The sequence below is a fragment of the Dasypus novemcinctus genome, chromosome 4 (genome assembly GCF_030445035.2).
Source record: "Dasypus novemcinctus isolate mDasNov1 chromosome 4, mDasNov1.1.hap2, whole genome shotgun sequence".
NCBI classification, from domain to species: Eukaryota; Metazoa; Chordata; class Mammalia; order Cingulata; family Dasypodidae; genus Dasypus; species Dasypus novemcinctus.
The window spans coordinates 5,472,846-5,490,875 of NC_080676.1; the positions used below are offsets into that span (position 1 = coordinate 5,472,846).

General features: G+C 38.7%; 1 protein-coding gene across 5 annotated transcripts in view; it reads right to left on the bottom strand.

Moving 5' to 3' along the window:
- The window catches only part of STAG1 (STAG1 cohesin complex component), a 408,218-nt gene that overhangs the window by 266,985 nt on the left and 123,203 nt on the right, over positions 1–18,030 (bottom strand). For all 5 annotated transcript variants that reach the window (XM_058295002.2, XM_058295003.1, XM_058294999.2 and 2 more), the window contains one exon: positions 7,299–7,401. In XM_058295002.2, the coding sequence (XP_058150985.1) occupies positions 7,299–7,401 (103 nt within the window). The remainder of the gene's footprint in view (positions 1–7,298; positions 7,402–18,030) is intronic.

Consider the following 18,030-nt stretch of genomic DNA (forward strand, 5'->3'; position numbering starts at 1 on the left):
ATTTACTCATTTACACTGCATGTGACCAATCTCTTTATCTCATTGGCAAGCTCCTTATTCAACACTCAATCACGGCAGTTATATTCAATAAACAGTTTGGAAAAATAAAAGGAAACTATATTCTTTTCTTAATGTGAGATAAAATTTTCTTGAAAGAGAAGGGGTTCCTAACAAGGGGTCTGTGAGCTTGAATGAAATTCAAAAAAACATTATTCTTGTGAGGATGTACTGCTTGCTTTCTGAATAAGTAAAACGTATTAATCTGACAGTATAATAAATAGAGGGAAGCGGACTTGGCCCAATGGATAGGGCATCCGCCTACCACATGGGAGGTCCGCGGTTCAAACTCAGGGCCTCCCTGACCCCTGTGGAGCTGGCCCATGCGCAGTGCTGATGAGCCCAAGGAGTGCCACGCCATTCAGGGGTGCTCCTCGCTCGTAGGGGAGCCTCATAAACAAGGAGTGCGCCCCGTAAGGAGAGCCGCCCAGCGCGAAAGAAAGTGCAGCCTGTCCAAGAATGGTGCTGCACACACGGAGAGCTGACACAGCAAGATGACGCAACAAAAAGAAACACAGGTTCCTGGTGCCGCTGATAAGGATGGAAGTGGTCACACAGAAGAACACAGCAAGCAGACAACTAGGCAGGGGAGGGGAGGGGAGAGAAATAAGTAAATAAATCTTTAAAAAAAAAAAAAGAATAGAATGGTAAAGGGTAAGACTAAAGGTAGGAAGATATAAACACAGACTCAGACAAAGTGAGCTCCTAAAGACAGGAACTTGAGAAATATGAAAGAAGGGAAAGATGTAGAATCTCATATAGATCTAGGAGAGAAGGGGAGGAACTTGGGGATGATGAGAAATTAATAACTTAAGTTTCAATTCTGGATGCCTAGGAGACTTGTGATAGCCTTTACCAAAATTAAGAAGTCAGAACTAAAATCTAATCCGTGGGGAGAAACTCTAAATTAAAAATTATGAAAAATTAAGAAAAATAAAACAAATCTGGTTAAAGAGGATATACAAGTCCAACTGATAAATATACATTTCCAAAAGATCACAAAAGTATGTAGCCTTAACTAAAAAAATTAATTTATATAGAAGTTATTCATGGGCGGTGGACTTGGCCCAGTGGTTAGGGCGTCCGTCTACCACATGGGAGGTCCACGGTTCAAACTCCAGGCCTCCTTGATCCGTGTGCAGCTGGCCCATGTGCAGTGCTGATGCGCGCAAGGAGTGCCATACCACGCAGGAGTGTCCCCTGCGTAGAGGAGCCCCACGCACATGGAGTGCGCCGTAAGGAGAGCCGCCCAGCACGAAAGAAAGTGCAGCCTGCCCAGGAATGGCTCCACATACACGGAGAGCTGACACAATAAGATGACGCAACAAAAAAGAAACACAGATTCCTGTGCTGCTGATAACAACAGAAGTGGACAAAGACGACACAGTAAATAGACACAGAGAACAGACAATTGGGGTGGGAGGGGGAGGGGAGAGAAATAAATAAATCTTATTTTTAAAAAACTTATTCGATTTTAGAAAAAGAAAATTATCAGGAGAAAAAGTGGTCTAGGAAAGGATACAATAAGAAATTCACAAAATTTAAATCCAAATAAACATTTTAGAAAACTGAAGAAATTTTCAACTCTTAAATATGCCCTCTCTCAGCTAACCAACTCCGCTTTTAGGAATTTAGAATTTAAAAAAATATCAATAGCTCCAAAGCAAAATTGAATTGAAAAACTATTTATGTCAACATGGTTTAAAATAATGAAAATTATTTTTCCTAAATGTCTAATACAAATTAATTATAGTACAGAATAATGAGTCATTAAAAATGATGTAAAATATTTAAATATCATTACATTTAAAATATTCTAAAAATGTATCAAGTAACTAAAAAGATACAATTTTTATAAATAAATAACACCTGTTACCTTATCCTTCTGATGCTCAATGTTACAATTTTGTTGTGTATTCTCCATGTTCTTTCTATGTTTACAGACATATAGACATTATAAACATAAAAATAAACCGTTTTTATTCACCGCTCTTACTTAGCCTGGCCAAATAAAAAGTTAAATAATGTTGAGAATATAGAAATGCTAGTTCTCACTTAAATAGAACAAAGTCCTTAATAACCAGAAACCAACAATAATTTAGGTTACAGATGGGTTAAATTTACATAACTAAAAGCAACATGAAATCCTGAGCTAGATCCTGAATTAGGAAAAAACTTTTTCCTTTCGTCTAGGGCATTGTTAGAACCCTTGACAAAATCTGAAGGAGGTGGTATAGATAAGGTCTGAATTACATCACTGTTATTTTCCTGATTTTCATAACTGTACTTCAGTATTGTAGGACAATGTCCTTGATTTTAAGAAAATTAACATTTAAGTATTAGGAATAAAGATGCATCATGTCTGCATTTTATTCTCAAATGGTTAAAAAATAATAATAGATATATAGTATATAAATATATATATTACATGTGTTTAAATACTATATACATAAGGGGAGAGAGAGAATATAAAGCAACTCTAGTAAAATCTTAACATCTGCTCGAAGGTGTTACATGGTTCTTTATAGAATTCTTAGAACTCTTCTGCAACTGAGTATTTAAAAATAAAGACTTTTTAATACCAGAAAAAAAAGTACTGGTTAAACAAAATTAAATATAATTTCTTCATTCAACAAGCATTTACTGAGTATTTGCTATAACAAATTAGTACATGGGCAGTGGACTTGGCCCAATGGTTAGGGCATCGTCTACCACATGGGAGGTCCGCGGTTCAAATCCCGGGCCTCCTTGACCTGTGTGCAGCTAGCCCATGCACAGTGCTGATGCGTGCAAGAAGTGCCATGCCACGCAGGGGTGTCCCCGCATAGGGGAGCCCCACGCACAAGGAATGCGCCCTGTAAGGAGAGCCGCCCAGCGCGAAAGAAGGTGCAGCCTGCCCAGAATGGTGCCGCACACAGGGAGAACCGACACAACAAGAAGACGCAACAAAAAGAAACACAGATTCCCATGCCGCTGACAACAACAGAAGCAGACAAAGACGACGCAGCAAATGGACATAAAGAACAGACAACCAGGGTGGGGGGAAGTAGGGAGAGAAATAAATAAATAAATCATTAAAAAAAAATTAATACAAAGCAATAAACAAACCAGATAAACTTTCAACCTTCATGCAGCTTATATTCTAACTGGGGTAGACAAACAATTAACAAATAAAGGAGTAAAATGTATACCATGCAAAATGGCAATAAGTGCTATGTTGGGAAGGGGCAATCACACACACAGGGAATGGGAGATACTCAATCCCAGTGGGTAGATGTGGGAATTTGCAATTCAATGACAAGATTACATTTGAGCAATACCTGAAAGAAATAATAGGTAGCAATGATAACAAAGAGCAACATCCTAAGACAGGGTCCTGAAACAGGGAGTGAGCCTGATGGACTTGAGCAAAAGCAAATGATTGTGGTTTAAACCAGCTTTGTAGTTCAGAGACTGATGAAACTTACAAATAGATTAGACAGAATTTGCTGACAGATTAGCTACAGACTGAGAAAGAAAACAATCAAGGTTGACTCCAAGGTTTTTTCATCCTGAGAAACTAGAGGGATGGAGTTGCCATTTTGGAAGAGACATGAGCAGGGAATAGAAAACTCAAGAGTTTTAACACCGCATATAAATCAGATATCTACATCAAGTTGCTGAATGGGCATCTAGATATGAGTCTGTAGTCTAAGAATAAGATCCAGGCTGGAAACATAAATCTGGAAGACATCAGCTTAATGATGGCAATTACAGTCATGAGATCGGATAAAGGATGATGTCCATTATTTGCCAATATAATCATAAGATTATTGTAAACATATTTCTCTGATACTATACATTTGTTTTGAGACCATTAATCACTTGGGTAGAGAGCTACAGTAATAACAAATATTTATTAGGACCACTGTAAAAGGGTAGTTTTAATGGCATCAAAAACTTTTGAAATACTATATTGAAAAGAAATAACACAAAAATAAATACAAACAAAAAAAACAAAGAGTGAGATATCCTCTAAGATTTAGAAATAAAGAAAACAATATTGCTTGTAATAGTGCCTTACAGTCTCTGTTTTCAATTGACTAAATGAACAAAAACAAATCTACAACAAAAACAAATCTCCTAAAAAGGTAATGATGGCACTAACATAGCTAAACAATGCCTTTGTCAGTCTAAACTCAGAATTGTTCAAAATGATACCAGTTAACAGAGAATATCCAAACATTCTTCACAGCATGAACTTGTGGCATGACTCAAATCTAACCATTCTGACTCTTATTCCCCTCAATATTAATAGGCTGCTCTTCAGGCAGACTTAAAAGACAGAGTTGAGATGTGATGTGGGGGCATTTTTGGGACTTGGAATTGTCCTAAATGATATTGCAGGGACAAATGTTGGACATTAGATATCCTGCCATAACCCACTGAATGGACTGGGGGAGAGCATAAACTACAATGTAAACTATTATCCATGTGATGTAGCACTGCTCCAAAATGTATTCACCAAATGCAAAGAATGTGCAACAATGATGAAAGAGGTGGTTGATGTGCGAGGAGTGGGATGAAGGGGGGTATATGGGAAACACATTTTTTTAACGTAACATTTTTTGTGATCTACATATCTTCAAAAAAATAAAATTAAAAAAAAATTAATGAGGGTGGGAGGATGGGGAGTGGGGTACATGGGAACTTAGGTTTTTTAATGTAACATTTTGTGCGCTCTATTAACTTAAAAAAATAAAAATTAATTAATTAATTTTTTTAAAAAGATTTATTTTTATTTATTTAATTCCCCTCCCCTCCCCCAGTTGTCTGTTTTCTGTGTCTTTTTGCTGTGTCTTGTTTCTTTGTCCGCTTCTGTTGTCGTCAGCGGCACAGGAAGTGTGGGCGGCGCCACTCCTCGGCAGGCTGCTCCCTCCTTCGCGCTGGGCGGCTCTCCTTATGGGTGCACTCCTTGCGCGTGGGGCTCCCCTACGCGGGGGACACTCCTGTGTGGCACGGCACTCCTTGTGCGCATCAGCACTGCGCATGGGCCAGCTCCACATGGGTCAAGGAGGCCCGGGGCTTGAACCACGGACCTCCCATGTGGTAGACGGACACCCTAAACACTGGGCCAAAGTCCGTTTCCCTAATTAGTTAATTTTAAAAAGAGTTTGGGAGTTAGGATATAAATTCAAATCCTAGCTTTGCCTACTTACTTGCTGTGTGTGTGACCTTAGACAAATTACTACTTTCCAACTTTGTTTTCTACTCTGTAAACTGCATATAAGACCTCTTTCAAATTACTGGTACGAGGATTAAATGACATAAAAAGCACCACCTCAGTACAAAACCCATAGTAGACAGGAAGTTGTGCCACACTGTTCTCAAGATCAAGTAATGGGTCTAAGTTAGATGGAAGTATCTAATACATGTGAATTAACAGGTGTAATATATGGATTGAAGTCTAACCCAAGTCTCTAGAATACCACTCTCCTATACTGGCCGACATTTTTTCAATGTCATAAGCACAGGCTGAGTGTCTACTATTTTCCTACTAGGTTGCATTGTAGTAATTTCACTAAAAATCAAATAATATTTCCTATCACAAAAGAATTAAGATTACCTGTCACTAATTATTTGGTTTCACAGACTCCTTTCCATCAAGGAAAGTACAATTCAGGGATTATAACTGTAGATATATAAAAATTAAACAGGTTCGAAAGAATAATACAATAACCTGCTGAAGGAGTGGTAAATTCTCTTTAGGGACAATTATGACACTTTCTTGGAGTCAGTACTTAATCTGAATCTCATAAATGAAGAACTTTAACTGGGAGACAACAAATTCAAGGTAGGCGATAATCACCCACCTTCAAGCAATTTTAGTCTTATTTCCAATTTTGCAGATATAACCCATGAATCTTAGTAATGTAAACTAACTATGATCTCATAAAAATCACACAGTAGATTAAGGGGAATTAGAACTGTCCCCACCTTCCAAGTGTGGGAGTTTTTCTTTTCTCAAAATGATTTTGTAAAGAATATTGTATCACAAATGCCTCTACAAAATGAAGAGGTATTATAAAGAGTAATTAAAACACTAGCCTTTTAATTTGGCATGGAAAAGTTAAGGGTATAGAGTTTCCTACAGCTACTTAAAAATTCTGGCAAATATTGATGGAACAAAAAAAATCATCACAAAAGTCTTGTTGAATAACTGACACTACAAAGGACTTACATACAATAATTGGTTAAATAACATGACCAATTAAAATGGGTGGGTCTTATCTGCATCATGATTCAAACCAACATGTTGTATTTAAATAGTATAAACATTTGTGAAATTAATGTAAACTTTAAAATTGATGTTTTGTATCAATAAATTCTAGTTATCTTGGGAAATAATGATATTGTGGTGATTTTACAAATAGAATGATATCTAGGATGGTCTTCAAAGTAATGTGGGGAGGAAAGAAGGGAGGTGGGGCAGAGCAAAGAAACAAGACTGGCCATGACTTGAAGCTGGTTAATATTATATGGTGGGTCCATTACAGTATTATGCTTCCCATAAAAGGAGGTTAAAATTCTCAAATGCAGGTTTAAATTTTCCATAGTGAGAATGTTTAAATTTTTGAAATTAAAAGCTTGCTAGTAGCAAATAATAACATAAAAGTGAAAGCAGAATAGCCTTAACTCCTTGCCATATTGTTACTATCTCTCTGTATTTTAAGTATTACAATATTTTTGAAATAATTGTAAACTTTAAAATCAGTAGGCTTAAATTAAATGATTGATGCTGTAAAAATACATAAAGATATCCCTCAAAATATGGGTCACCCAGAACTTTTTCTACATTTCTCATTCATGTCTCAGTGAGAACATATTCTAAGTCTGGTACCAAACACCAAACTAATACCACAAAAATAAACACTTAGGTGTACATGAATCATCAGAGTTGTCTCTGAAAAGCAGGAAAATCATAACCAACTATCCTTGTTCCATGTTAATCACCTTCACTATACTTTCACATGGACCACCATTAATTTCATGACAAGCATGGAGAGAAAAAAAAATATTATAATCAATTTCCTTTTCTGATCACGGCCCTAATTTTATGAAAAGCAAAGTTTGCAAGAATATCTAATGTGTCACTGAAATTTTTAAAAATATAAACAATACTAGAATTAACAAACAACTCCCATCAAGCCCATTTAGTTGGTAATCATAATAGGAACAAAGAACATAAGCTTAATACATACTGGAGGCCGGCCAGGACGACCCCTTTTTCTTTTGCCTTTAACCTCTGTTTCTTCGAGCTCGCTGCCAGCATCTGAATGTGCAGTGGTTTCATTAGTTGAATCCCTAGAAAACATTATATTATTTTAGTGAACAAATTAATTAATACAATTCTGTTCCACAAATGCTCTTACCTCCTGTTATATAGCTGATTATAGAGAACCTATTTTCAGATACAATCTTTTGCAAATCAAAAACATATTCATCCTGCCAGATATCACATAACATTTGAGTGAAATGTATCCCCCAAATAAAGAGAAATATATGGCTAGAAATGGCAATGCTGCACAAAATATAAATGCAAAAGACTAATTCTTCAGCATGAAAGGTAAAGGCTTAGGAGGAATTTTATTCTTATTTTAAAATCAAGAAAGTGTGCTTGCGAGTAAATGCTTAACAACTGGCTCTTCAAAAAATATATGCATAAAAGTTTATTATAAATGTTACTGGGGAAGCAGATGTGGCTCAACTGATAGAGCATCCGCCTACCATATGGAAGGTCCAGGGTTCAATACCCAGGGCCTCCTGGCCCATGTAGTGAGCTGGCCCATGGGCAGTGCTGCCGCATGTAAGGAGTGTTGTGCCACACAGGGGTGCCCCCGCATAGGGGTGCCCCATGCACAAGGAGTGTGCCCCATAAGGAGAGCCCCCCACATGAAAAAAGCGTAGCCCACCGAGAAATGGTGCCGCACACACGGAGAGCTGATGCAGCAAGATGATGCAACAAAGAGAGACAGATTCCCGGTGCTGCATGTCAAGAATGCAAGCAGACAAAGAACACACAGCGACTGGACACAGAGAGCAGACAACGGCAGAGGAAGGGGAGAGAAATTAAATCTTCAAAAATAAATAAACAAATAAATGTTACTGATTTGTTACTGATATGATAAATAACAATTCACAAACAGTAATAAAATACATGATACTTACTGTAAATTACATATAGGCAATTAACTCTCACAGAAAGATTTTCATGATTTCTACCAAAGTCTTGTATTCACAGCTAACCTATGGTTACAATTAATGATTAGTGTTTTGACATGAACTATGGCTGATATTTTTATTCACTTTAATGAGTAGGATGCAAGTGAAACCACAAACATGTTTGTTGGAACTTCACTCATTAGTCACTGATGCGAGAAACTTCCTTGCTCAGATAAGCATAATCACACATTAGAAGAGTTAATTCCTCAAATTTTTGTGCCATTTATAATGTAATGGCTATAGACGTGACTGATAACACCTTTAAGTTTAATCTGCAGTATTAATACTTTCTCCATCACATTCTTAAGTCTGTAGACAATCATCAAAACAATAAATCAAGTCCTGATTTGTAGCGTTTGCTGATTTCCATGGTGTAAATACTTCCACCATTATAAAGTTCAAGCTACCAAAGTGATATCACTGAATGTCAAGTTGGAAAGCAATGAGCATTTGCATGTTATACAGATATAATAGATGTAAATAACAACCTCAGGAACATAGATAACAATAATACATAAAATAATTAGGCAGTGATGAGTTTTGAACATTATCTTTTAATTATAATATAATTTCTTTAATATTAAATTTGCAGTACGTAACTTTTTATCATGGCTGTATTTAACCAGCTCAAAAAAGTCCTGAAAATTTAATAATCAGCATATGCAAACCAGTACAGGCCGGCTCCAACATAATACTAAAAATATAGTTAGTATGAGTGAGAACTTCTTTACTAAATCCTATATTACTAACACTCTTACATATCTATAGATAATACATACACAGAGAGTTGTATTGCAAGTACACAGAAAATGGTTAGCTCTGGCTCCCACACTATTATGTCTCAATCTGCTCTAGTCAACGCACTTCCTAGTCCCATTCCTTCTTTGTGTTTATTTATTTCTCTCCCTCTCCCCCCACCCCCTATTGTCTGCTCTCTGTGTCCTTTCACAGTGTGTTCTGTGTCCTTTCACTGTGTGTTCTTCTGTGTCCGCTTGCATTCTCGTCAGGCGGCATGGGAATCTGTCTCTCTTTTTGTTGCGTCATCTTGCTGTGTCAGTTCTCTGTGTTTACAGCTCCACTCCTCAGTGGGCTGCACTTCTCAAGCGGGGCAGCTCTCCTTGCACATGAGGCTCCCCTATACAGGTGACACCCATGCGTGGCATGGCACTGCTTGAGCATGGCAGCACTGTGTGTGGACCAGGAGGCCCTGGGTTCAATCCCTGGACCTCCTATATGATAGGCAGACACTCTCTATCAGTTGAGTCACATCTGCTTCCCTGTGTTTATTTTTAAAACTCAATTCTTTACTATCTGCTCTTTTTCCTTTTATTACACTCCCTTGGAGGATGATCTGTTTGATGTTAATTTCTATCCAAAAGACTTCAATATCTTATCAATAGGGGTGGATATGGTTTAAGGGGTTGAGCTCCCACCTCCCACACGAGCTCCCAGGTTCATTCCTGTGCCTCCTAAAAAAACAAAACCAAAAAACAAGCAAGACAGATGAGAAAACCGACTCAGGGAAGTCAATGTGGCTCAGTGGTAGAGTGCTGGCTTCCCACTTCCAAGGTCCTGGGTTCAATCCCTAGTACCTCAAAATAAATAAATAAATAAATAAATCTTACCAGTGGATCTGAACCTATTTCAGACCTCTAATTCAGGATTTTTAATTGCATGCCTAATGTGCTTCCTTGAATACCACCTCAAATTCACTACATACATATCTAGCATTAAGTTCAATTCTGACATTTCTAGCTCTCTGCTCATGGTGATACCAAAAATTAACTGATTGTTTTAGTTAGCGCATGAGTGTACTTTAAATGGTTATTCTCATCATTCAAATTCAAAGAATCATATTAGAATCATATATCAATCTTCCTCTTATGCGTCCTGCTAACAAGTCCTTCTAAATCATCCTCATCATAATAATTCTGCCTCTCATTTTCACTATTATTACCATGATAACCACCACCTGAAATAGCCTCTACATATCTCCCTATTTCTACGATCTCCCCTGTCAAAGCATTCTACACACTACTGCCAGTAATGTATCCTATTATTTCCCTCCTTGCAAATCTTCACAGGAAATCTGGTATTTAAAACTGTATATAATACTGACATAGGCTGGGATGACATAGCTAATATTTTAGGTTTATAGGCCAAAATGTCCCTCTCCATAGCTACTACTCAACTCTGCACTGTAGCATGAAGGCAGCCATAAACAATACATAAGTGAATGGAAATGGCTTTCTTCCAACATTTTATTTACAAAAATAGGCACATAACCCATAAGCAGTAGCTTGTTAATCCCCGATACAGTCAATCTCATTTGTCTCTACTAAAAAGCAACAAAAAATTATACTTCTTTATCCAGCCATAGTCCAACTAGACCATATTTAGAACATAAATGTATAAAAATATTATGATTAGCATATATTGTTTACCAGAACATTTTTAAGACTGTCAAGAATGAACAATCATATAAACTCATCAAGAAACATATTATTAACCCATTTTTACAGATGAGGAAACAGAAGCTCTGAAAACCTAATAAACATGCTCATTATAAGTGAGAGAGCCCAGTTGGAACACAAAGGTTAAAACCCCATACCGGGAAGTAGATTTGGCTCAATGGATAGAGCGTCTGCCTACCACATGGGAGGTCCGCGGGTTCAAACCCAGGGCCTCCTGATCCATGTGGTGAGCTGGCCCTCTTGCAGTGCTGATTTGCACAAGGAGTGCCGGGCCACTCAGGGGTCTCCCTCGCGTAGGGAAGCCCCACATGCAAGGAGTGCGCCCTGTAAGGAGAGCTGCCCTGTGCAAAGTACAGGCAGCCTGCCCGGGTGTGGTGCCACACACATGGGAGAGCTGATGCAGCAAGATGATGCAACAAGAAGAGACGCATATTCCCAGTGCCACTGACAAGAATCCAACGGATACAGAACACACAGCGAATGGACACAGAGAACAGATAATGGGGTGGGGGGAGAGAAATAAATAAAAAAACAACAAATCTTAAAAAAAAAACAAAAACCCATACCAAGGCAGGACATCAGTACACAAATATTAATTACATCTTATATTTCCCTTATGTGAACAGCATCCTCAGATTCTTCTGATGCTTATAGAAATCTCCAGGAAGAGGCAAAAGCAGGTCAGTTTAAGCATATAATACATGACTCATTAATGAAACTAATTTATGCCTGAATAATGTAGTTTACTGACAAAAGAAAATATTACAGTATTTTCTAGCTCTGCCAACTGAAATCAGCATAACAGGTGACAGCTACTGCCTACAAACAACTTATATAGTCATTAGTGCATGTATACATATTAGAAGAAATATATAATTTTTTTATTTTATAAAATTTCAATCAAGAGAAGATACAGAATATAAGGAAAAGTTCGGGAAACAGGTTTGACTCAACTGATAGAGCGTTCACCTACCATATGGGAGGTCAGGCCTCCTGACCCCTGTAATGAGATGGCCCACGCACAGTGCTGATGTGTGCAAGGAGTGCCATGCCACACAGGGGTGTACCTCATGTAGGGGAACCCCACTTGCAAGCAGTGTGCCCCACAAGGAGAGCCGGGGACCCCATGTGAAAAAAGAACAGCCTGCCCAGGAATGGCACCGCACACACGGAGAGCTGATGCAGCAAGATGACGCAACAAAGAGAGACATAGACTATACCGGTGCCGCTGACAAGAATGCAAGCAGACACAGAAGAACACACAGCAAAAGGACACAGAGAGCAGATAATGGGGGGGGGGGGGGGGCAGGGAAGGGGAGAAAAATAAATAAAAAATAAATCTTAAAAAAAAAAAGTTCTACTTCACCTACCCTAAATCTCAATTTCAATCCTTTGTACATGTACAGAATAACCACTGTTAACAGTATGATCAATACTCTCTATAAATATCTATGCTTTTACCTATATATACCTAAATATAAATATCTACAGTTCATTTTTTAAATTTTTAAATAAATGGGAACTTTTCATACAAATACATGGGATTGCTGAATTGTATTTCATAATATGTAAGGAATTTACTTCTCTATGAATGAGCACATACATTATTTCTAGTTTTGTATTATCACGAACAGAGCTGAAATTACTACCCTTGTATAAGACTCCTACATCTACAAGCATTTCTCTAGGAGAGACACTGGAAATCCTCAGTCAAGGGATATGCACATTAAACTTTGACCAATTTCTCTCAACAACCCTGCAAGTGGCTAATGTTCTGAACATAAAATAAAAGCAGGGAGCAATCAGATAAAATCTTATCAAAACAACTTGGCCCCCATTATGCTGAGCAAAATAAGCCAGACACAAAAGGACAAATAATTGTATGATCTCACTAATATGAACTAATTATAATAAGCAAATTCACAGAGGTAGACTCTACAAGACACGATACCATGAGATAGAATGGGGGTAGAAAATGGGGAGCTGATGCTTAATCTGTATGGAATTTTATAATCAGCTTGACTGTAATTATTTCGAAATGGACAGAGGTGAACATTCTCGTGAGTGTAAATAACGGCACTGAAGTATGAGCATGAATGTAGTTGAAAGGGGAAGGTTTGGGTTGCATATGCTACTAGAAGGAAAGCTAGAAAGTAAAACATGGGACTGTACAACACAGTGAACCCTACTGTGGATGAGAACACTGGTTAATAATATGAATGTTCTTTCAGGATCTATAACAAAAGTACGTCACTTATACAAGGTGTTAATAAGATGGTATATGGGGGGGGGGAGTCACCTAAAGCAAAATATGGACTACAGTTAAGAGAAATATTTTAACATTCTTGCATCAATTGTAACAAAGATACTACACCAATGTTAAGTGTCAACACTGAGGAATATATGGGAATGTTATATTTTTTATTCTTAGAAAAATGTTATATGTCACAGAAATAACCAAATTTCCTTGTCAGTAATACTGTTTTACTGTGAGGCTTCTCTGAAAGTACATGCAGCCAGCCACAGGTCAAAAGCTTCATCTTCAGAAAAAAAAAGAAAAAGGGAAAAAAAAACTTTACACAGGAAGAAAGGCAAGTATATAAACTATATTCTACCTGTTAAATAACATAACCCTGGTTAAGAAGGTACAAGAGAAGCAAAGTCAGGTATCTCGACAGACAGGCCCTTTTGAACATCTTGAATATTATATAGATACACACCCCCATGGGACATAAATACAGCCTTGTTGTCATCAGTATGTTTTCTGGATAGATAGACCCTCACAGTAGCTAAAAATATACTAAGCTTCCTTCCAGGGGCAGTCCTGCTACTTTCTCAAATGAGGTGGCCAAAAGCTCTGGAATATATCAGGCTTGCCTAATTAAAAGAAAAGAATCTAATAACCCAAGCCCTCAATTTTAATGCTTGTACCTATGAACCTTATTCCTGTAAGAATGAAACTAAGCCCAATTATAATTAATGCTTAAGAGTTACCTCCTGAGAGAGCAGGAGGGAGTGCAAGGGAGCGGGAGGGAGCAGGAGGGAGCACGAGAGCGGGAGCCACTGGCAGGTGGTTAGTGCCTTTCCTCAGGGCCAGGGAGGGGACTTTACCGTTCACAGTGAGTTTACAGTGAGCCAGGCTGCTAAGCGCAGGGACCCCACACTGCAGTCCCCCTAAATTCCCAGGAGTGCGTGTGCGAGCTGGACGCAGGGCCCACCAAGGTCCTGCCGGCTGACTAAAAAGCAAGCTCTCCAAGAAAGACCCACATGGACTCCAGGACCGGCCGAGTGGTGACACGATCCTGTCGGAGCTGTATCTGGAAACTACAAAGCAGGAGGTGTCCGGATGTCAATCTGGAGAGACTGCAAAAAAATTAGTGCTTCTTCAAGGTAAAACTGTGGATTTCTAATAGTGAACTTGGAAGCTGTGGGAAGGTAAATCCCTTCTACATAGGGAAAAGCTTTCCCTGAGAACTATTGTCCACAAGGCAGAGTTCCCAAGCCCTGTGTTCCCCTAAATGCGTGAACCCTAAGCCCATGTTCCCTGAATCCTCACAACCCACATCTCACAGACCCATGTACCCCAAGTTCTCCTGGGCCTCTGTTTCCCAAACTCAGTACTCCTGGAAATCTGCCATTGCCCTAGCCCACCGGGATAACTCACCAAGTGAGAGAGTTTAGGTGGGAGGTGCAGAGGGGCCCAAGGAATGCAGGCTCAATTTTCTGGACACCCCCCCCCTTTTACTGAGTTTGGAGGAACACACCAGCTGACTTGGGGAGAGCCTAGGAAGAGAGGAGAGGCAAAACTTCTGAGAGAGCCTGATTTACCTAAAAGCCCAGGGATAGCAAACTTGATCCAGGAGAATGTGAAGTCAGAAAATTAACTAGCCCCTCTGTAGCACACCTAAGGGAGAGGGACAGTAGGGAGTGCTTTCCAGGCTTACAAAAGCATATCCTGGCAAGGGCTGGGTGCTCTCTCTCAAGAAAGTAAGAGACATTATTTTCTGAGGAGAGTTGGTTCACCAGAGACCCACTTGAATCTCCTCCAGGAGACCTCATATAGCCTTCCTACTGCCCTAGGAGAGAGGGAAGTGAGGAAGGGAGAAAGGGGGAAGGTCAGACTCCTAAGCGGTTTACTCAGTTGCAAAGAGGATTTCTTTCTTGAGGACTAGTGTGGTCTTTCTGGTTGGCTTGTTTTCTTGTTTTGCCTTCCTCTTTATTCCCCCATGGCCCTTTTATTGTTTTCTTTCCTTTCTCTTCCTCTTGACTGCTTTTTTTCCCCTTCTTTTCTCTCTTTTTTATATTAGGTGCTGCAGGCAACAATTCTTATTTGCTGTGCTTCCTCGTCCTCAATTTCAACTGTATTGATTCTGGCTACCAACTCTATCCCCTTTCCTTTACACCTTTCTATGCTCCATCATTTATTGTTTCTCTTATATTCCACCTCTTTTTGTTTAGCCCCCAATATTTCTTACTTTATATCTCTAATATCTTTATTCTGTTTTCTATCTTTTATTCACTCTTTATATTATTGTCCTTTCTTTTCTCTTTACCTCTCTCTGGACCACACTGGCCTTTTAATTCATACTATATTCCTCCCCATATTCACTTTACTATCCCGTTATAGGTACTCCACTTCTTTACTGTTATAACCCCACACAGCTTACATGAGTTCAATATCCATTCTTCTAGATCTCACATGGTTCTTCTGCTAACATCCACTATCAATACTACTATTATCTTTTTCTTTTCTTACCCCTTTTGCTGTTTCTGGTCCTAGTATTTTCCTTAAAGGCAACTTAGCCAACAACAAGGAAACAGAATAAGAACAAAAAAGTGACAAAGGTAAGATTTAATACACACACAAAAACTAACTGAACCCTGACACGAAAAACCTAATCAACTGAATAAACCCATCAAGAATATGGTGATAACCAGACAGCAACAAAAAACTAAAAACCATACCGATAATCAGGAAAACGTGACCCAATCCAATGAACAAACTAAAAATCAGGAAGAGAAGTGAAACACCGAACAACTAATTAAAGCTCTCAAAATATGTATCATGGACCAATATAATGAAATGAAGGAAGAGATTAAGACAGAACATATGAAATCAAACAGATAGTAGAATTGATTGATAAAAAGATAGAAAAATCCAACAGGGGCTTACAGACCTGAAGGACAACACAAAATACACAAACATACGCACTGTAGGCATCCCAGAAGGAGAAGAGAAGGGAAAGGGGACAGAATGTGTGTTGGAGGAAATAATGGCTAAAAAATTCCCAAATCTACTGAGGGAGATGCATGTACATGTCCAGGAAGCACAACGTACCCCAAACAGCATAAATCCCAACAGTCCTACCCAAAGACATATACTTGTCAAATTATCCAATGCACAAGACAAAGAGAAAATACTAAAAGCAGCAAGAGAAAAAACCATCACTTACAAAGGAGACTCCATAAGATTAAGTGCTGATCTCTCATCTGAACCCATGGAGGCAAGAAGGCAGTGGTATGATATAGTCAAGACACTAAAAGAAAAGAATTTCCAACCAAGAATACTCTATCCAGCAAAGCTAGCATTCAAAAGTGATGGAGAGTTCAAAATATTCACAAATAAACAGAAACTGAGAGAGTGTGCCAACAAGAAACCTGTCCTTCAAGAAATACGAAAAGGGAGTTCTGCAGGAGGAAAGAAAAAACAGGAGAGACAGAGATGGAAGAGACTATAACAACAACTAGGGAAGCAGGCTTGGGTCAATGGATAGAGTGTCCTCCTACCACATGGGAGGTCCACAGTTCAAACCCAGGACCTCCTAGACCCACGTCGAGGTGGCCCATCACAGTGCTGATGTGCACAAGGAGTGCCCTGCCAGGCAGGGTTGTCCCCCATGTAAAGGAGCACCACACACAAAGAGTGTGCCCCGTAAGGAGAACCGCCCAGTGCAAAAGAAAGTTCACACTGCTCAGGAATGGCACCGCACACACGGAGAGCTGATGCAGCAAGATGACGCAACGAAAGGAGACACAGATTGCCGTGCCACTGACAAGAATACAAGAGGACACCAAAGAACACACAGCAAATGGGCACAGAGAGGAGAAAATGGGGTGGGGGGGCAGGGAAGGGGAGATAAAGTAATTAAATAAATAAATAAATCTTTAAAAAACAAGCAAACAAAAACAACTAAAATGACCAAAGGAGATTTAAAAAAACCAAACAACATATGACAAACACAAATCCAAAGAAAATACGCCTAATATAAGTAATTCCTTGAAAGTAATAACACTGAATGTCAATGGATTAAACTTGCCTGTTAAGAGAGACAGATTGGAAGACTGGATACGGAAATATGACCCATCTATATGCTGACTACAAGAAACACATCTTAGACCCAGGGATTCAGAGAGATTGAAAGTGAATGGCTGGAAAATAATCTTACAGACAAACAATGACCAAAAAAAGGGCAGGCGTAGCTATATTAATATCAGACAAATAGACTTTAAATGCAAAACTATTGTGAGAGGCAAAGATGGACACTATATATTAGTGAAAGGGATACTCTTTCAAGAAGAAAGAACAATCATGAAAAACACTGCAAAAACTAAGGGAAGGAATAGATGCCTCGACAATTATAGTGGGGAACTTAACACCACTGTCACCATTGAACAGAACATCTCAAAAGAGAATCAATACAGAAACAAACAGTTTGAACAATATGTTAGAGGATCTCGACATCATAGATATATACAAAACATAACACTTCTCAAGTGCACATGGATCATTCTCCAAGATAGACCACATGTTGGCCACAAAGAAAGTCTCAATGAATCAGAAAGACTGAAATCATACAAAACATTTCTCTGACCACAGTGGAATGAAGCTGAAAATCTGCAAGGGCCAGAGATCCAGATTTGGCACCAAGACATGGAAGTTAAAAAACACACTCTCAGAACAACAGTGGGTCAAGGAAGAAATTTCAACAGAAATCAATAACTACCTTGAAACTAATGAAAATGATAATACAACATATCGAAACATATGGGAGTCAGAAAAAGCTGCACTGCGAGGGAAATTTATAGGCATAAATTCATACCTTGAAAAGGAAGAAAGAGCTAAAATTGACGAACGAATTGCACAATTGGAGGAATTGGTAAAAATGAAGAAACTAACCCCAAAGAAAGAAGAAAGAAAGAAATAACAAAGATCTGAGCAGAACTAAATGAAATAGAA